Raw genomic sequence first — 19,504 nt, forward strand, 5'->3', positions numbered from 1 at the left:
TTAGAAGTACAAATCGAGGATTTGTAAAGAAGAATGTCGGAGGATTTCGATATAAGCCAAGAGGAGACTGGTTTTCCTTTGCTAAAGTACGGAAACTTTGCTTCCTTTGCTCCTGTTAACAAACGTTGGTTTTCACGAGACTCACCGGCGCATGCGCAACGCTGACCTCATACGTCATGCTCCCGGAACTGCTTCTGTGTACAACTGTTGGCGCAAGCTACATTAAAGTGATTATTACGTTTTGAATATGGATATTTTTCTTACAAAAACGCATCGATTTGCTACAGGAGGCCTTTGTTCACCCCCCGGAGCCGTGTGAGACACTTTTTTTTATGGATGGGCGATTTTTATTTAAGTTCTTTTGGACTGAAGCAATGCAACACCCGCTGAGTGGCATTAAACAGCTTGAAAGATCAAAGACAATTTTTAATATAACTCCGACTGGATTCGTCTGAAAGAAGAAAGTCATATACACCTAGGAAGCCTTGGGGGTGAGTAAAACGCAGCCTAATTTTCATTTTTGGGTGAACTAACCCTTTAATGATATCCCTGATTCAGTAAATTTCATGAGTTTATTCACTAGTGATCAAAAGTTTGGAATTATTAACATTTTTAATGTTCTCGAAAGAAGTCTCTTATGCTCACCAAGGCTGCATTTTTTTAAAATTAAAATACAATAAAAACAGTAATATTGTGAAATATTATTTCAATTTAAAATAACTGTTTTCTATTTTAATATATTTTTAAATGCCATTTATTCCTGTGATAGCAAAGCTGAATTTTTAGTAGCCATTACTCCAGTCTTCATCTAATATAATTGGGGCTCAATTATTTATTAATTGTCCTTATTATTATCAATGTTTTGCTGCTTAATAATTTTGTGGAAAATGCAATACATTTTCTTTCAGGATTCTTTGATGAATAGAAAGTTCAAAAGGACAGCATTTAGTTGAAATAGAAATCTTTTGTAACATTATATATGTCTTTACTGTTACTGTTAAATTAATACGTCTATACTGGATAAAAGTATTATTTTATTATTATTATTTTTAAACAAATAAACCTAAATCTTACTTAACCCAAACTTCTGAATGGTAGTGTATCACAGATTCAACAAAAATATTAAGCAGCATAACTGTTTCAACATTGATAATAATAAGAAATGTTGCTTGAGCACCAAATCAGCATATTAGAATGATTTCTGAAGGATCATGTGACACTGAAGACTGGAGTAATGATGCTGAAAATTCAGCTTTGACATCACAGAAATTAGTTACATTTTTAAATACATAACAGAAAACAGTTCTTTTAAATATTTCATAATATTACTGTTTTTACTATTTTGAATCAAATAAATGTAGCTGTATTGAGAACACACATAACCTAACCCTAAAACACTTAATAATAATAGACAAAACAATAGCATAGGAGACTTATCAAAAACATTTAAAAAAATCTTAATTATTCCAAACTTTTGACCAGTATCCTACATCAATAACCCACTAACCAATCTTTTTTGATTGGTGTATCCAATCTATACAATATTTCTCAAAACAAGTTTACTCTACTGAAAGGATCGGCATAGACCAGCATGAATTTCTATCCAGGCTCATTTGTGCTAATTAGGTGTCGGTCTAGCTAGTGAAATTTTTGTTCATCAGCAAAACCAGTCTAGCAGCTGTACAACTACATAACGAAGACTTTCGTTGTGCTTCACTAGGCAAATAAAGCTCTCGAGTCTTCAAGTGGAGATGTAAATTGTATTTTATAAAAACAATCTGCTGTAATTAACCACTCCACTGGACTTCCCCACCTTCAGATGTATCTGTGAGAGATAATGACCTTGAACAAGTACGAGGCGTATTCAGCAGCAGTAAAGCGCGTGAGATAAAAACAGTTTTTATACTGAAAGAAGGCACTACGTTGTGTTGCTGTTAGTGACGTGAATGTCACTTTGCCTGACACAATCAGAGATACGCATACAATTGATTGTGCGATTTAGATGAATTAGCCAGAGGTTTCAGCCTTTCTCCCACACATGATTTCATGGCAAAAACAGGATGCAATAGATTTGCTCATGAACGCCTACCCATAATTGCATACCCAATTTCCCAACTCTTGGAGCGTAATTACTGAATCTACTGACAAACCCTGTGAATGCTTGTACTGACATTGTACAGTATGCACTTCGGTGACGAAGGCGGAAGTGACGAACGTGGAAGCGCAGAGGAGAGAGCAAAACAAAACACCGGTCATGAATTAGTAGTACAAAACCACTCCACTGGACTTCCCCACCTTCAGATGTATCTGTGAGAGATAATGACCTTGAACAAGTACGAGGCGTATTCAGCAGCAGTAAAGCGCGTGAGATAAAAACAGTTTTTATACTGAAAGAAGGCACTACGTTGTGTTGCTGTTAGTGACGTGAATGTCACTTTGCCTGACACAATCAGAGATACGCATACAATTGATTGTGCGATTTAGATGAATTAGCCAGAGGTTTCAGCCTTTCTCCCACACATGATTTCATGGCAAAAACAGGATGCAATAGATTTGCTCATGAACGCCTACCCATAATTGCATACCCAATTTCCCAACTCTTGGAGCGTAATTACTGAATCTACTGACAAACCCTGTGAATGCTTGTACTGACATTGTACAGTATGCTCATTAGTGTATAATAGTTTTAAGAGCTGTAGGGTATGTATAACCACGCAACCTTGTGAGACTGACATTCACAACCAGAACTTTCAATGGAACACATCTGACCACAACCTAATCATAAACCTGGATCACAACCTAAGCAGACAAACTTTGATCTCTGCCTTCAAACTATCATCTGACTATCATCAGAAATTCCAGTAAGTATTGACAGGCAGATATACTGACCAGTTTGATTAATTAGACAATATATGGCCATTGTGAGATAATTGCATCAGCTGATAACCATACTACAATGTTAGCTTTGCTGGCAAAAAATGTATAATTCGGTAGGGCTAGCGGAAAAAATATAGATTTTTTCGATTAATGTGATACTCATCCTGAATGATCTTGATAGCGCTTCTTAAAATCCCCAAAACCTTTACTGCCTTTTTCATTTCCTGCGTGAAAATGTATTTGTACATCAATTTTTGTTCTGCAGAATCTGATTCTTCAGCACGATGGGAAAAAACGAGTGTGAATGTGAGTTTGCAGTTGTACTGATGTGAAGCAAGGAAAGGACATTTTCTATTGTGAAATAATGACTAGAAAGGTATTCAAGGGCTGCATGCAAAAACAATGCAACCAGTTTAAAATCTGATTCTTTTTAGTGAATCAAAAACATTCAGTATAGCCTGATTCCTCAGACGAATGACTCTATTAAAGGGATAGTTCACCCAAAAATGAAAACTACCCCAATAATATACTCACCTTCAAGCCATCTTAGGTGTATATGACATTCTTCTTTCAGATGAATACAATCGGAGTTATATTAAAAAACATCCTGGCTCTTCCAAGATTTGTAATGGGAGTGGATGGTAGCCCAAAATTTGAAGTCCAAAAAATTGAACCAATCCAGTATAAAAGAAGTCCACACGGCTCTGGGGGTTTAATAAAGGCCTTCTGAAGTGACGCGATGCGTTTGTGTAAGAAAAATATCCATATTTGCAACTTTATAAACCTTAATCTCTAGCTTCCGTTAACTGTCATACACGCATTCACGAGAGTGGCGTCCAGCGGATGACGTAGCACGTAGGCAAACGCGGTGAATCGCTTCGCTTCGGGAGGCCTTTATTAATCCCCCGGAGCAGTGTGGACTTCTTTTATAATCAATTGGTAAAATTTTTTGGACTTCAAATTTTGGGCTACCATCCACTCCCATTATAAAGCTTGGAAGAGCCAGGATGTTTTTTAATATAACTCCGATTGTATTCGTCTGAAAGAAGAAAGTCATATACATCTAGGATGGCTTGAGGGTAAGTAAATCATGGGGTAATTTTCATTTTTGGGTGAACTAACCCTTTAAGCCGGTTCTTTCCATGAATTTCAAAAATCAACCAGTCTGAAAGACTTTTACGCTGTAGAATTCACAGCACTTGCAGAGGGATTTCATTTGTAACACAGACAATGAACCAAAATGAACCAGAATCAAATTAAATCAAAATCTAGAGCTTGAGAATCAGAATCTCAAAACCATGGTACAGTGTTAACAATATGGTATGGAATGATTACCATTGTCAAATACTATAGTGCTTAGTTATACCATGGTATTGCCATTGCACTTCAGTTCAAGCAAATATTTTGCCTTTATCTCTGCCTTTATACTATGACTGAATGTTGAGTCAGTGTAACATTAGTATAGAAATGCCTCAATTGGGTTCTCAAAGAACTTTTCTCACGTGTCAATCAGACACTGGCAATATAATAAAGCAAACTGTGAACCGAACAAAGCTGCACAGCTCGCTGGTTTGGAACAGCCATGCAGAATTCAGTAAGTTTGTCTTTCATAAATTTCTAATCACTTCATACATCTCTAAATTCAGCAATAGTTCTTTCTGAAGGGCCTGGAGTTAAAAGCGTAGTTTTAAAGGTTTTACATCATGCATGATCTACAGAGAAATACGGCATAAATGGGGCAGTGGGGCACATCTGAGAAAGTCTCCCACAGAGCCAGAATGTGAGATTATCATAGGAGTAATCCTACAAAACACTAGAGCACACAAGCATAAAGATATGTGAGCACACACACACACACATTTACACAGTCAATATCCATGCAGCTCCGGTTTCATCTGGATGTTTATTGCAGATGGAATTGAGACTGTAATATGATTTTGAAACAATGTACTATACAAGCCCTATATTAATGTACCTTAGCACTTTCAATTCACAAACTCATATGCGCACACGGCATCTCGTAATCAGAGGGTTATGATCATTCGTGTAGAAGCAATTACTAGGATCCTTTTTGCACTTTTATGAGAACCAATTTGTGTAAGTCTCCCTGCGTTTACGTCCAGAGATATGTGAAGTTTTCTTCCTGTGGCTCTTGTAATTGAGATTTTACACTATGTCAGAGACTAAACTGTGAAATGCTTAATGAATTCTTTATTCATTTTTTTCCAAGTTTAGAAAATTCACCTCACGAGAGGATTTTCAGGAAAGAAATACCTTCTTAAACCAGAGAAGATTTTATAATCCGAACCAAACACACTGATAAGTGACAGCATTACTAATCCTTGTATAATATAGTGCATATACAACGCTAACAAATTTTCACACATATTCAAATCTGTGTCCTTAAATCTGTAACTTTTCAAGTGTGGTGCAGGAATTGTGTTTGATAAAGTTCTGACTTGGTCAGGATAAAAGAGAAAATCGTTTTATGGATTTAAACTTCATGGAATAAAGTTTTATGAATCCGAAAATGGTTGATTGCTTCAAGTCAAGTTTGGGATTAGTACGTTTTTTTATGTTTTCGGAAGAAATATCTTATTGTGACATCTTATGCATTTATTTAACTAAAAATACAGTATGAACAGCAGTAGTGTGAAATGTAATTCATGCCTGTGATGGCAAAACTGAATTATCATCAGCCATTACTCCAGTCTTCAGTATCACATGATCCTTAAGAAATCATTCTAACATGCTGATTTGGTACTCAAGAAACTTTTTTTTATTATTATCACAGTTGAAAAAGATTGTGCTGCTTAACATTTTAGTGGAAACCACAAAGTTTGATGAACAGAAAGTTGAAAAGAATTTTCAAAATCTATTGTAACATTATAAATGTCTTTACGGTCACTTCTTATGAATTAAATGCATCTTTGCTGAATAAAGATATTAATTTTAACAAAAAATGAAATCTTACTGACCCCAAACCTTTCAAAAATAGTGTAATTTGGAAATACTCCTATCCTTAACAATAACACCTGTAAAACAGGACAGTTTGTGTGTGTATTGTGTAACCCACCTGTAAGGCTATCCGGTCTTGAAAGTACCATCCTCTCAAAGATGTCATAGGCCCGTGACCCAAAAGAAGAGTGAGTGCTGTCATATGCGCGTGAATCGTGCTTCCCCAGGGTCCCGTACTGCTGAGGCTGAGCGGTCATACCGGCCCGCAGGAGTGTTGGTGACTCAGACTCTGACCCCGTCCCATTTCCATGCCGTCCCAAGTAGCTGGAGTGTAGTGGGTCGAGGGCGTGGCTAGAGGCAGGAGGCAAGCTGGTGCCAGGAAATATACTAGGTAGAGGACGGGGCTCTGAAACTATAGGTGAGCCATAGGGGCTTCCGAGAGAAGTACGCAGAGGCTGGCGAGACGCAGGTGGGGACGGGGTGTAGAGTGGGGATGGGGCACGAGAGGGAACAGAACTGACACGCCTCATGACTCGGCCACTGCTGCCCACCTGAGAAACAGATTATATACAAACAAACACTTTAGCCATCATACATGCAAACTACACTGTGATAATACAGTTATAACTTCAAACTTTACTTTTAAAAATACTGTAAGATGAATGATAAATCAGGATTGAGATCAGCTAAGGACAAAAAAGAAGGAAAACCTAAACCACCCTTCTATGGGCTCTATGCACGAACACTTCCACATTTAGCCTCAAAATTAAGCACAAAATTAAATCTTGAGGAAGGTTCACACAGGGGGGAAAAAGCAATTATGATATTATCCACCTTTATGGAGCAGGTATTTAAACCTTCAGGAACTCATTAGTAAGAAGTTTTTAATAAAAAGATAGGTTTACTATAATTAACAATATGCTTATTCACTATAAAACACGTACTATAATACACTAAATAAATTGAATATTTAGAAATAACAATAATAAATTAGTTACCAATAATATATTTCAGAAAACCACACTAAAATTAAAATACAAATATTTATGCGTCTCGATTTTTGCTTTCAAACGTGAAACCAACAGAGCTTTAATTTTTGGCGGAAAACAGGATGTCCTTATAGCTTCTAAAAAAACGATTCTCATGACTAATTTGGGCACATGCTGGGTTTTCAAATGCATGTTATAAGCGACCCAAACTCACAGCTCTTGCAGAGATGGAGTTCGTTTGGAGCAGCATTTACTGCGGAAAAAAAAAAAACACCGGATACTCCCGTATAAACAAACACAGCACCGTGCTTTACTCTGAAATATGCAGCGCGTCAGACTACATATTTCTATAATTAAATCACAGCCTTTGCAATTTATTAATTGCACTAGATGGAGAGGAACACCGTTTCATATTCTAGCAAACTCTCATTTACTAGCATAGTCTGAGATGCAAATGGTTTCCAGCACACAGCTGATAGATGGCGCCGCTAGCTCTTGCAGTGCTGCCGGAAGCAATCCATGCATGCAATGTATTTGAAAACGCAACGTTTTACAGTTTGTTTAGTGATTTTTTTTTAAGTCCATCTCGACTTCTCAGGTCAGAAAAGGTAAAAATACATCGCTGACAAAACTGCATATTTATAATTTACATCTAATGATATTCAGAAAAGCTAAATAACCTATGGAAAATTAAATTAATCAATTTGTCTCTGTGTGTATTTGTGTGTTTATACCTGTGCTGAGGCCTGTCCTTCAGCCCTAGAACTCATGACGAGGGTGGGGCTTCCGCTGGGGGCGGAGCTTGTCGACTGGGACCTCCCTTCCGATCGTCTGGGTGTCACTGTGTTACTATAGTAACCACTCACCTCCTGATAGCCACTATCTGAATACGAATTAATTTGAGTAGAGCTGCGTGAGTTTGGCGCAGACCCTGAGCAAAGGAAACAGCAAGAAACAGGCACACCAGAAAAATACTGAGATAGACAACATATTTTCTGTTCAGAAATGGTAAAATAATTCTATTTGAACTATGGATTGCTAGGTTAAATACAACCTAAGCTCTATCAATAGAAACTGTGGCCTGTTGTTGATTAATGATGACCCGTCTTTCACTTTGTAAAAATGAATGAGAAACATATACTTTCGTACTAAGTCGACAATTAACAAAAACTGGTTTTGATACCAGTTTTACTGCAATATCGGTAATGGTGCAATTGATCGTTCATGTGCAGCTGCATTATGTAAAAAGTAATTTAATGTCTCATGTTAATGTAAACAGAGGACAAAAGGAGATGTTCTTTAGTTAGCGTTAAAGGAGTAGTTCACTTCCAGAACAAAAATGTACAGATAATGTACTCATCCCCTTGTCATCCAAGATGTTCATGTCTTTCTTTCTTCAGTCGAAAAGAAATTGTTTTTTGAGGAAAGCATTTCAGGATTTCTCTCCATATAATTGACTTCTATGGTGCCCGCGAGTTTGAACTTCCAGAATGCAGTTTAAATGCAGCTTCAAAGGGTTATAAGATCCCAGCCGAGGAAGAAGGGTCTTATCTAGCAAAACGATCGGTTATTTTCTAAAAAAAAATTACAATTGAAATACTTTTTAACCTCAAACGCTCGTCTTGTCTAGCTCTGTGTGAACTCTGTTTTTTCCGGTCCAAGACAGTTAGGGTAGGTCTAAAAACTCCATCTCATTTTCTCTTCCAACTTCAAAATCGTCCTACATTGCTGCAGAAGTACCGACCCAGTGTTTACAAAGTGAACATGCAAAGAAGATCAAATGCACTTTACAAAAAAAAAAAAAAAAAAAACGGCGATGTAGGAAGATTTAGAAGTTGGAGGAGAAAATGAGATGGGAGTTGGGCATGTCTGTCCTGAGGAACTTCCAGAGAGTCCGCTCCCTGTGAATCATGACAGATAAGACCCTTCTTCCTCGGCTGGGATCGTTTAGAGCCCTTTGAAGCTGCATCAAAACTGCATTTTGGAAGTTCAAACTCACGGGCACCATAGAAGTCCATTATATGGAGAGAAATCCTGCAATGTTTTGCTCAAAAACATAATTTCTTTACGACTGAAGAAAGACATGAACATCTTGGATGACAAGGGGGTGAGTACATTATCTGTAAATTTTTGTTCTGGAAGTAAACTAACATTACTCCTTTAAAGAGGTCATATGATGCAATTTCAAGTTTTCCTTTCTCTTTGGAGTGCTACAAGCTGTTCGTGAATAGATAAGATCCCTAAAGTTGCAAAGTCTCAAACCCAAAGAGATATTCTTTATAAAAGTTAAGACTCATCCACGCCCTCCTAAAACACCTCGTTTAAACACGCCCCCACATGTCTACGTCACGATGTGGGAAGATTTGCATAACGCCGCCCAAATGTTCACGCAAAGAAAGAAGGCGTAACTTTATTGTTGCTGCCACCGCCACCGCCATGTTGTGAAGATGCTGTGTGTCGTTGTGAAAGCGAAAATACTTTGTTTGGCCTTCCAAAAGAGGATGATATCCGCTTCCTGATCCGTGCTGGTCGCTGAGGAAATACATCAACTTCACGCTGTGGATCGCCATAATGTACAGTATGTGGAAAATAATGTGTTTTTTGAACCTTAAAGCGCATAAACACATTTCATTACACCAAATACACAAAATAATGTTCTTTTTAGCAACATCATATGACCCCTTTAACATCGCTGATGTTTGCGTATTTTAAGTAGATAGTGCAATGTTTTTACAAACTGCACTGCCATCTATCGACGTTGTTCAGTACGATCATCTCAGAGTTGTCTGTAAATTAATTAAAAAGTGGTCTACACAATAATTAATTCCCTTACCTGTCCAAAAACATCACATCCGTCATCAAATCTATCCACCCTGTGTACGCTATACTGATGTTAACGCTCGTTTTTGTCTTTGCTGGTCTTTCTGTCTCCTGGCTTCAGACCTTTTCTGCTTCTTCGGTCGTACAGGTACCGATTCTACTGTGTTCCATTGTCTAACTTTCGCTTTTGCGTCACCAAACAACACTACGCTATCAGAGTATCTACAGAGCCGGCAGCCAATGAGCGTGAAGATTTTCGGGTTACGTCATTTCAACGTGGCGAAATACACTGAGGGGATGACCCGCACCATGTATAATTACAACACTTTTTATAGAAAGTTATTATGAGTACAGTGAGTGTACACCACTCAAATGAAGCGTCACAAAAACAATATTTATTTCTTAATATGTTAACATTTGAAAATGAGCACCAAGCTACTTAATGCTCCTTTAAAATTTAATCCAACTTTAATATTTGCAAGAAAAAGAAGACAACATTCACTGCTTTTAATGTATTTATTTGTACTTTGATACTGACTGTTTAGTTGAATAATTATTTGAAACTCTTGAAAAGTAATGTCTACCTAATTGAAAATTAACTGAAGGCTACATGCTATTGTTTTATTTTGATTGGTTTATGATGATATTAATATTTAATTATTTAAATAACGGAGTATGCTCAATGAGATTTGTTCATTTTCACTGGTACTGGTATCATCTACTTACATCTTGGTACTGTAAAAGACCTAATGTGTACAGTAATTCTCTTAAAGTCGAAGCCTACCTGTAGATCACAAAAAATTAACCTGGTATTTGCTTGCTATACTGAATGCAAAGTAATAAAAAGACATAACTACTGTACATGTACTGTTTGCATGGAGCAAACTTCATTAACAATTATTACACCAGAAAAACATAACCAGACTTTCATCCACCTATAAAAGCAGTCTGCTTCAAAAGGATTGCAAAATGTAATTAGCTTATGAAATGCAAGTGCATCCCATCTAGGTTTCCAATGTAGGTGTATAAAGACTGTTTACTGTTATAAGGAAGCATTAAATTTGTCTAAAAATTATAGTTAAGACATTTATAATGTTTCAAAAGATTTGTATTTCAAATAAATGTTCTTTTGAAAGAAATGTTCTTCTAATAACAAATCAGCCTATTAGAAAGATTTATGATGGATCATGTGACACTAAAGATGAGTAATGGCTGCTGATAATTCAGCTTTGCTTTGTCATCACAGGAATAAACAAAATTGTAAAACATGTTAAAATATCTCAAAACATAGTTTTTTTTTAATTGCAATTTCACAATATTACTGTTTTTACTGTATATTTTTCATCCAATAAATGCAGCCTTGGTGACAATAAGAGACATCTTTCAGAAACAACAACAGAAATCTTCTTAACGATACTGTATAAACTGAAAGACACACTATTTTCTGTGGTAATCAACAGCAGGCCACAGATGCTGCCCATAGATCTTTAGTTGTATTCAACTGGGAATATTGCATAAAAGCATCAGTGTGAGTATTAATTGTTCACATAGAAGTGACAGAAGGCAATATGGAGTGTGAATGAACAGACCCTCACTTTCACGCAGGGAGATCTGTTCCAATTCAGGAGAGTAAAGTAACCCCTGACCTCTGACCCCAAATGTGGGCGAGGAGCAACCATCCGACGGCTTAGACACACCTGCACCTGAGGATTCTGATGACCAAAGGGTTAACATACTGTGAGCAGGGTTTAAGTATTTAAGAAAATGATCAAGATACAGTTACCTTCATCCCCTTGACATACCTAGAGGGAGCATTAACCTAAAATATGCCACCATTTACCCAAAATAAAAGTCCTTGACAGATAATGTAAAATGCTTTCCGTCATTTCAACAGATAAAAATAAGGTATCTGGTCTATTGTGTTTCCATACTTTAAAGACATTCTCACAGTAAGAGATGACAATAGGAATTAGAACTGAAGAAAAGGGTAGAAAACAGTTCTAGCCACTCTGTGAGGATTTGGAGGGAGAAAAAGAGATTCCAATTGTAGTTCAGTGGAATAATTCATGGGATATTGTTCATTAAGTTGGGTGACCAGATCACAAGACCACAGTGTCTGGTGTCTTTTTTTAGAGCAGAATAAAAAAGAAAAAGCCCAGAACCCACAACACAGTGTTTGTTAAGAGTAAAAGAGCTCTTGGCACAGTTCTTGTGATATCAATGTCACATTAAAAATACCAAATATTACAATATAATACCGTACAATGACAACCAACATAGTGCATCTTTGGGGTACTGTAACTAAACCATAATACACTGAGAAAAGATAGGTCAGGCAAAACATTTACACACAATTACGCACAAATGTCCTCTAAATGCTTCAGAGAGCCTTGAGTACAAAAATCAGCCAGCTCAACAATCAAAGCTAGACTATGTGATCTGTGCTGTATGTATGTGACTGCAGGGCTGTCTAAAATGTCATAGCTCTGCTTGTTCTTATTTACAACAGGTGACAAGAAAAAATAACAAGCAGGAAGAGAACTAGACAAAAATACCTGCAGATCTCCACAGAAGGGACTTCTCAGAAGAGCTGGAAAAGACATGAGAAAAGATTAAATGAGAGGAGAACAATGTCAATGTCAGAGGCATTATATGAAACTAGTGCCTTTTTCAGTTTAAGTTGATTTTAAAGTAACTTTTTAAAACATACTAATAATGTTTAAGTGGTAATATATTATGCCATTAATTAATTTTAATATATGTATAATTATGCCTTCAGAAAAGTAACACGGTTGACAGTTTTACAATTTAATTTGACATATTGTGCTTTAATTAGACTATTAACTTGAGCCCAAGGTTATGAATCTAGAAAATGTTTATTAAAGAGACAATTTTATACTGATATTAAATATACACTTTTCAATTATCACTTGCTTACTATAAAAATCATGGTAACTAGGTGGACATTTTAACGATCACCCTCACTATCCCCACAACGAAACGTAAGATAAATTTATACAACACTATACAAACTTTAAAGGTGTATTCGGTAATTCTTTAGCTAGTGATTCCCCTGTTCCCATGTTGGAAAAGCACTATAATAAGTGTGGTTCATTGTCTAATTTTCAGTCTTCGCATCACTAAACAACACTACACTACTAGTGTAGCTACAGAAGCAAAGCCAATGAGTGTGAGGATTCTTTTCGATGTTTGCTTAAACACCACGGATCACATCATTTCAACATGGCAAAATATAGTGAGGTGGGTGACCCATGCCATGTATAGTTAAAACACTTTGAATAGAAAACTATTATGAGTACAGTCTTCATCTCTTGTGAATCTACACCATGACTCAGATGACTATTGACAAATCACAATTTATTTCTTAATCTGTAAGACTTTTTAAATTGGCACCAATTACTGAACTCACCCTTAGGCCATCCAAGATGTAGATGAGTTTGTTTCTTCATCACAACAGATTTGGAGAAATGGATCCTCAAACAGCTAATAAAAACCTCACAATGTGAATGTCACAGTGACATGAGTCCATAATCCACAATAACTCTTCCCCCAGTGACAAAAATCCATACCCTGTTGTCCTCTCACATCAAAATCCACCACAGATTTCTTTAGAACTGTTTTGGACTCTTTTCACTTGTAAAAAGTGCTTGATCTGGGCATATTTTTCTCCTGTTTCAGACGAGACGACTTTTTCACTGGAGGAAGCAACATTATGGATAGAGGACTCATATTTTTACCAGAAGCAACCGTTTGAAGTTAAAAACGTCTGAATGATAAATTTATTACAAACAGTCAGCTTTTCGCTTCACAAGATTTTAATGATGGACTAGAGTCATGTGGATTACTTTTTTCAGCTGTTTCAGAACTCTCATTCTGACGGCACCCATTCACTGCAGAGGATCCTTTGGTGATCAAGTGATGTAATGCTAAATTTCTCCAAATCTGTTCCGATGAAAAAACGTGGGACGATCAGTTGGATTTTAACAGATTCACAGCGTTAATGAACACTATCAGTATTAACAAGATTTGAAAAGATGAAGAACTCATCTATAGTACATCTTGGATGGCATGAGAGTGAATACATTTTCAGCAAATTTTCAATTAGTTCTTTAACTTAACACTACATATGTACAGTATATAGAAAAAGTAAAGACAATAAACTAACTTTTATTTTCCTGCATACAACATTTGGCCAAAAAGGCATCCTGATAACAAAAGACAATAAATAAATAGCGAATTAAAATAAATTTACTGTTGTTTTGTTGATGTGTTAAGTCTGTGAATCACTGTGTACTGTGCATGTCTAAAAGTTGGCATTAGCTATTTCTATTTCGAGCTATTTTTCACACATTTATGAGAAGCACAAATGGCATCCGTTTTGTAGAATGACCTATCTCATCTTCCAACAAGTCAATGAAAAGCAAAAAGATCCGTTCCATTTGCCCAGCATTATGAAACCATTACCAGTGAACATCAATCACATTGTTACAGTCTACTGACACAAATTTTAAAAATCCTGTTCGGTTAATGACAAGAAATTAAAATGCTTATGCATTTGTATTTTATTTGTTCAGGTTGAATAAACGACAGAATGTAGACACCACTGTCTTAAAACAGCAGACGAGTGTCTACTAATGCCTGCCAAAAAGCAACACTGTCTCAGGGTGTCTACAGATATGAACAATTTAAATTTAAGACTTTTTAAGACCTTTTTAATACCACCTTATGTGAAATTTAAGACCAAGCCTGTGATGGAAATACACATTATATTACATACGTATATGTAATATTTAACGCGTTTAAATGTAAAAAGAAAACAAAATATCATCGCTGTCAAAAATTCTATTTGTTATTACGATATACAGTGAACTTTTCATATCAGCAGACAATATCCCATACAAAATACTCCCACAAAAATATTCCCTCGGTCGCATCACCGAGATTTTTGGTGGTGTAAACAATTTATTCTGAAGCAATATTTTCATCAGTTTTCTGTCAGCTTTTACATACTTAAATCTGCATGTTTTTAATATTTACCACAGGATGTCATTTACCTTTATAAAGGCCAATATTTTTTTTTTAACCTTATTAAATGTATGCGTCATCTTTCAAGTCAAATTATTACAATTGATCAAGAAATTTAATACACTACAGGGCTGTTACCAATCAAATTAAATAATTACAAAATTACAACAGCAATAAATAATGTTATGGGATTAATGTTGTAAATAAAATTTTGAACATACAAATGAGAAACGTTGGGGAAAAATGCAAACTTTTAAACATGAGACTAAACCGTCAGTAGGTGGTGGTAAGTCACTTATTCATTAAACAGATTCCTTCAAACCTCTGAATCATTCAGTAACAAAAACGCCGGGTGTGGCTTGGAGAATGTGCGCAATAATTCTGTTCTGATCTTTGTTTGGAACTATTTTCGTTGGTGAAATAGAACAAAACAGTCAATTGTGTCTAAAAATGTAAGTAACTTCATATACTTTACTACTTGTTTGTTGAACTAAAATCAATGTAACATTTGCAATCGTGAAAATATTCAGCAAAATAGATCCCTTGTCATGGTATGTTACTTGACTATATCATGCTATAAATAAACTAAACATTTTGAATTTTTACCTCAGTATGTTTGTTCTGTGAGTTTCTTTATGTGTGTCATTATGCTCATTTGATTTGATTTCTCCATGAAAGTCAGGCAGCATGAGCCTCAACAGCGCGACATTGATAATAGAAATACACTATCAATTATCAATCGCTGTTTAAGCTGAATGTAATAAAATCAGAAGAATCATTTGCGCGTTTTGATGCGTGATTATATTTTGTCACTTAAGTTTTAATCAGGCTATTAGTCCTGTCGGGCAAGTACAATTCTCAAGCCATTTTTCAGTAAACTTGCATTAACCCATTTAAAGTAGTTCGGAGGCTGGACAGCGAGCTGGTGTTCGACTGTATGGTGTTCGACTGTATTCTGTAACCACAATTCTCTCTGATGATGCGGTAACTACAGCGGGGGGGAAAAGTACTCTTGATGGACACTCACCGGGTCCGTTAGACTGGATAAGTTTTTGTGGTAATGTGACCAAAAATATTTAAGACCTACTGAATCTGAATTTAAGACATTTTAAGACTTTTTAAGGACCCGCGGCCACCCTGTGTCTGCAAAGGAGGGGTCAAAGGACACCGGTCATCAGTGTACAGAGACAGCTGAAAGGGGGCACAGTGGGGACAGCAGGAATGCCACATAGAGAAAGGTTAAAGGTAATGGGTTGCAGGGCGCATGGTAGCAAGAATGCACACATGGACCTTCTTCAAACGAAAGGAAAAAATGTCCTGTATACTGCGGCAAAACAGCACAAGCCATCGGAAAAAAACAGAACAGACACTCCTTCACAGATGAGGAGAACAAACAGGGCAGCTGACATGTGCATACACACATACAGACACAAAGAGTTCAATGTGGCAAAGCAAGAGATGGCGAAAAACTATACTTCAGTTTAACCAGATTGAAAATAAATCTTTTTGAAGTGATGGCTGTAGCAAACATCTCTGATTTATCAAGAGCACTCTTTCCATGACATTCATTAAACGAGAAACTTTCACAATACCCTAAAGCTTGAATGTGTTTATTGTAAATTGACAAACACCCACTTTCCATAAAAGTAATTATTCAGTGAGGAAAGAGAGACAACAGTTTGCGCTTCACTGCACACTTGTCCTTCATACTGACACACACCATGAGAAACACAGAACAGCGAGTGCTGTGTTTCTGTACAGTATGTACACAGACGACATATATTGTACAGTTAAATGTGTTTCACGTGTAGGCAGGGGCGTGAGAATGATCCATTTATGTGTGGAGGGAGAAGGGTTTAAATGCGTAGTTGCCACGGATACACTCATATGAGATTCGTTTGAAGGCTTAAAATAATACAAAAGTGCAATAATTAAGCCTCCTCATTGTGAAAATCATGTAACAATGTATATTTTTGTTTTTCATTTTATTTTGTTATTGTATTAATGGAATAGTTCATCAAAAAATTAAAAATCGCATGTCTTTGCAAACCCATATGAAAACACAAAAGGAGATGTTTAGTAGAATGTTCAAGCTGCTCAGTTCCACACAACAAAACTGAACTGCAGGGTTATTACTGTTAACCAAAAATAAAATTAAAACTAAAACCATAAACTAAAAATAAAATAAAATAGGCCTAAATGTTAACTAAAATATAAAAAATTAAACATACTTTATCAGCTAGTTGCCAAGGCATAATTTATCATTTTCTTTTAGTTTAACTTGAAGTTCTAAAATAACTAAAACTAAAACTGAAATAAAAATTAATAAGAACTATATAGACATATTGAAATACATATATATGTAAATGACAAAAATGCAACAAAATTACTAAAACTTTAACTAAAATTAAAATGAAGTTCATCAAAAAATAAAAAATCGCATGTCTTTGCAAACCCATATGAAAACACAAAAGGAGATGTTTAGTAGAATGTTCAAGCTGCTCAACAAAACTGAACTGCAGGGTTATTACTGTTAACCAAAAATAAAATTAAAACTAAAACCATAAACTAAAAATAAAATAAAATAGGCCTAAATGTTAACTAAAATATAAAAAATTAAACATACTTTATCAGCTAGTTGCCAAGGCATAATTTATCATTTTCTTTTAGTTTAACTTGAAGTTCTAAAATAACTAAAACTAAAACTGAAATAAAAATTAATAAGAACTATATAGACATATTGAAATACATATATATGTAAATGACAAAAATGCAACAAAATTACTAAAACTTTAACTAAAATTAAAATGAAAAGATATATATATTCAAAATACTGCTGGACTGTCAAGCTCCAAAAAGGACAAAAAAACACCATAAAAATAAGCATTTGCATGGTATCCTCCTCCTTGTCCTTCAGTAGTGTTGAGTGACCCTGAACATTTAAACATCTGCTTTTGTGTTCCACTGAAGATAAGTCAAATTACATGTAAGGTGAGTAAATGACAACAATTTTAATTTTTTTCAAGTACTGCCACTGCCAACTATAAAACCGCTAAAAACCACATCGGCAACAGTGATCAAATATTTACAATCATGCACATGTTTTTAGAGGAAAAACATGCTGAGCGGGCCTCAAGGTAATAACTAGAAAGCAGTACAGATGTTCTTTTCATAAATATATTCTGCCATCATTTACTCCAAACTTGTATGACAAAACAAGCAAAAACCCATGATGTTTGACGTCACTAATTTTAAACCTGGTTACGCGTCTCAAGGCGCCATATTTAAATGTAAAGAAACACAACTGAGATTAAAGAGCAACAGCAAAAGCGATGGGATTTAAGTCTGTTCTTCACACAAAGCTATTGCACGGTGTATAAAATGTCATACAGGCTACTTTCATGACATTTTTACTTTCAATATATATAAAAAACGTAATTTGGAAATCAAAAGAAATCAAAACCTGAGAAAAGGTAAATGTTCAGAATGTTCATTTTTAAATAAGCTCTTTAAATCAGACCTCTAAAATAAATTCCACTCACGGAACACACACGTTTTTATCATAGTGTTTTTCAAAACTGCCTCTTACCTGTCACTCACAGTACCTGGAGACTCCGCCCCCAACCTGCATCGCTCCAGCTGATTGGCCACAATCTGTCTCTCTTCTTCAAGTTCTCTGGTAAGCCGTTCAAACTGGAGCTCCTTCAGAAAGACAGGAGGGTCAAAAGTGTCGCTGTCACTGCCTTCTATCATCAAAAACATCTCCATAATGTGAAGGCAGTACACACATCATACCCGTTTCCAGTTACAACATTAATTTAGCTTCAAAATCCATTGTCTTTAAATCCTGTCTCTTCTCAGTTCCCATCCTGTCTCGCTGCTTTTTGCTTCTGAATTTGTGGCCTCTTCCCCCCTTCTTGACTCAGTCTCTGTGTGTGTGCAATGCATGTTTGTTTGCTTATGTGTGTGTGCGTGTGTGTGTGCGGAAGGCGAGAAGGCTGCACTGTTGGCCTGCCTCTCTGTGATAGAGACAGACTCGTTGATGCAGCTGCCCTTAAAGGGGACACACTCTCTCACACACATATAAACAGCCCACATTGCTGTTGTATTGACTATAGTGTTCTGAGGAGAAAAAATATCACTATTGTGTCACTTCATATTTTCATGATTGCTTGCCATTGTTAGACTGCAACGAAACGATTCTGGAGCATTGTATATGCTCTGAAATAGATATTATATTCTGAAAGTATTGCAGGTTTCAAGCCGGCAAGCACTATAAGAGGTTGCAATTAATGTAGCCAATGAAAAGGAGAGATTATTGAGTGTTGTTCTCCAGGCGAGATAAGTCAGGCAATGGCTATCTGCCTTGTGCCATGCTGAGAGCTACCAGCTGTACCAGGCCTCTTCTATTCAACCTATTGTTCAGAGTGACAATACTTGCCTATGTCCTGATACTGTCCAAGAGGAGCACAAAGAAACGACAAGACTTGACCACACAAATCACACACACACACACACACACAATGCAATGAAATCCATGCTGCAGTTTCTGGTGTGCTAGTGAAACATGTTAAGCCTGGTAATGGGACGATCAGTTAGATTTTAACAGAGACTCACAGCGTTAATGAACGCTATCAGCATTAACAAGATTTGTAATGATTAAGCTAACAGTTTAATTAGTAATTTTCATGACACTGAACTGTGAAACAGATTAGAGGCCGGAGCATCAGACCTTATGTGAGAAATGTGAGAAAACATGTAATTAAGAATTCAGTTCCTAAAAAATTTGCCCGGTAAAAAAAAAAAAAGAAATT

The 19,504-nt window shown here is 36.1% G+C and overlaps 1 protein-coding gene across 1 annotated transcript in view; it reads right to left on the bottom strand.

Annotated features, from left to right (window-relative positions):
- LOC107705586 (plakophilin-4-like) overlaps window positions 1–19,504 on the bottom strand; it is a 48,511-nt gene that overhangs the window by 19,253 nt on the left and 9,754 nt on the right. The window contains exons 3-7 of the mRNA XM_016508931.1: window positions 18,280–18,392; window positions 12,200–12,234; window positions 11,234–11,356; window positions 7,559–7,755; window positions 5,954–6,386 (exon numbers count right to left, since the gene is read on the bottom strand). Coding sequence (XP_016364417.1) covers window positions 5,954–6,386; window positions 7,559–7,755; window positions 11,234–11,356; window positions 12,200–12,234; window positions 18,280–18,392 — 901 coding nt within the window. The remainder of the gene's footprint in view (window positions 1–5,953; window positions 6,387–7,558; window positions 7,756–11,233; window positions 11,357–12,199; window positions 12,235–18,279; window positions 18,393–19,504) is intronic.

Source organism: Sinocyclocheilus rhinocerous, unplaced genomic scaffold, assembly GCF_001515625.1.
Source record: "Sinocyclocheilus rhinocerous isolate Xijiao unplaced genomic scaffold, SAMN03320098_v1.1 scaffold504, whole genome shotgun sequence".
Classification (NCBI taxonomy): domain Eukaryota; kingdom Metazoa; phylum Chordata; class Actinopteri; order Cypriniformes; family Cyprinidae; genus Sinocyclocheilus; species Sinocyclocheilus rhinocerous.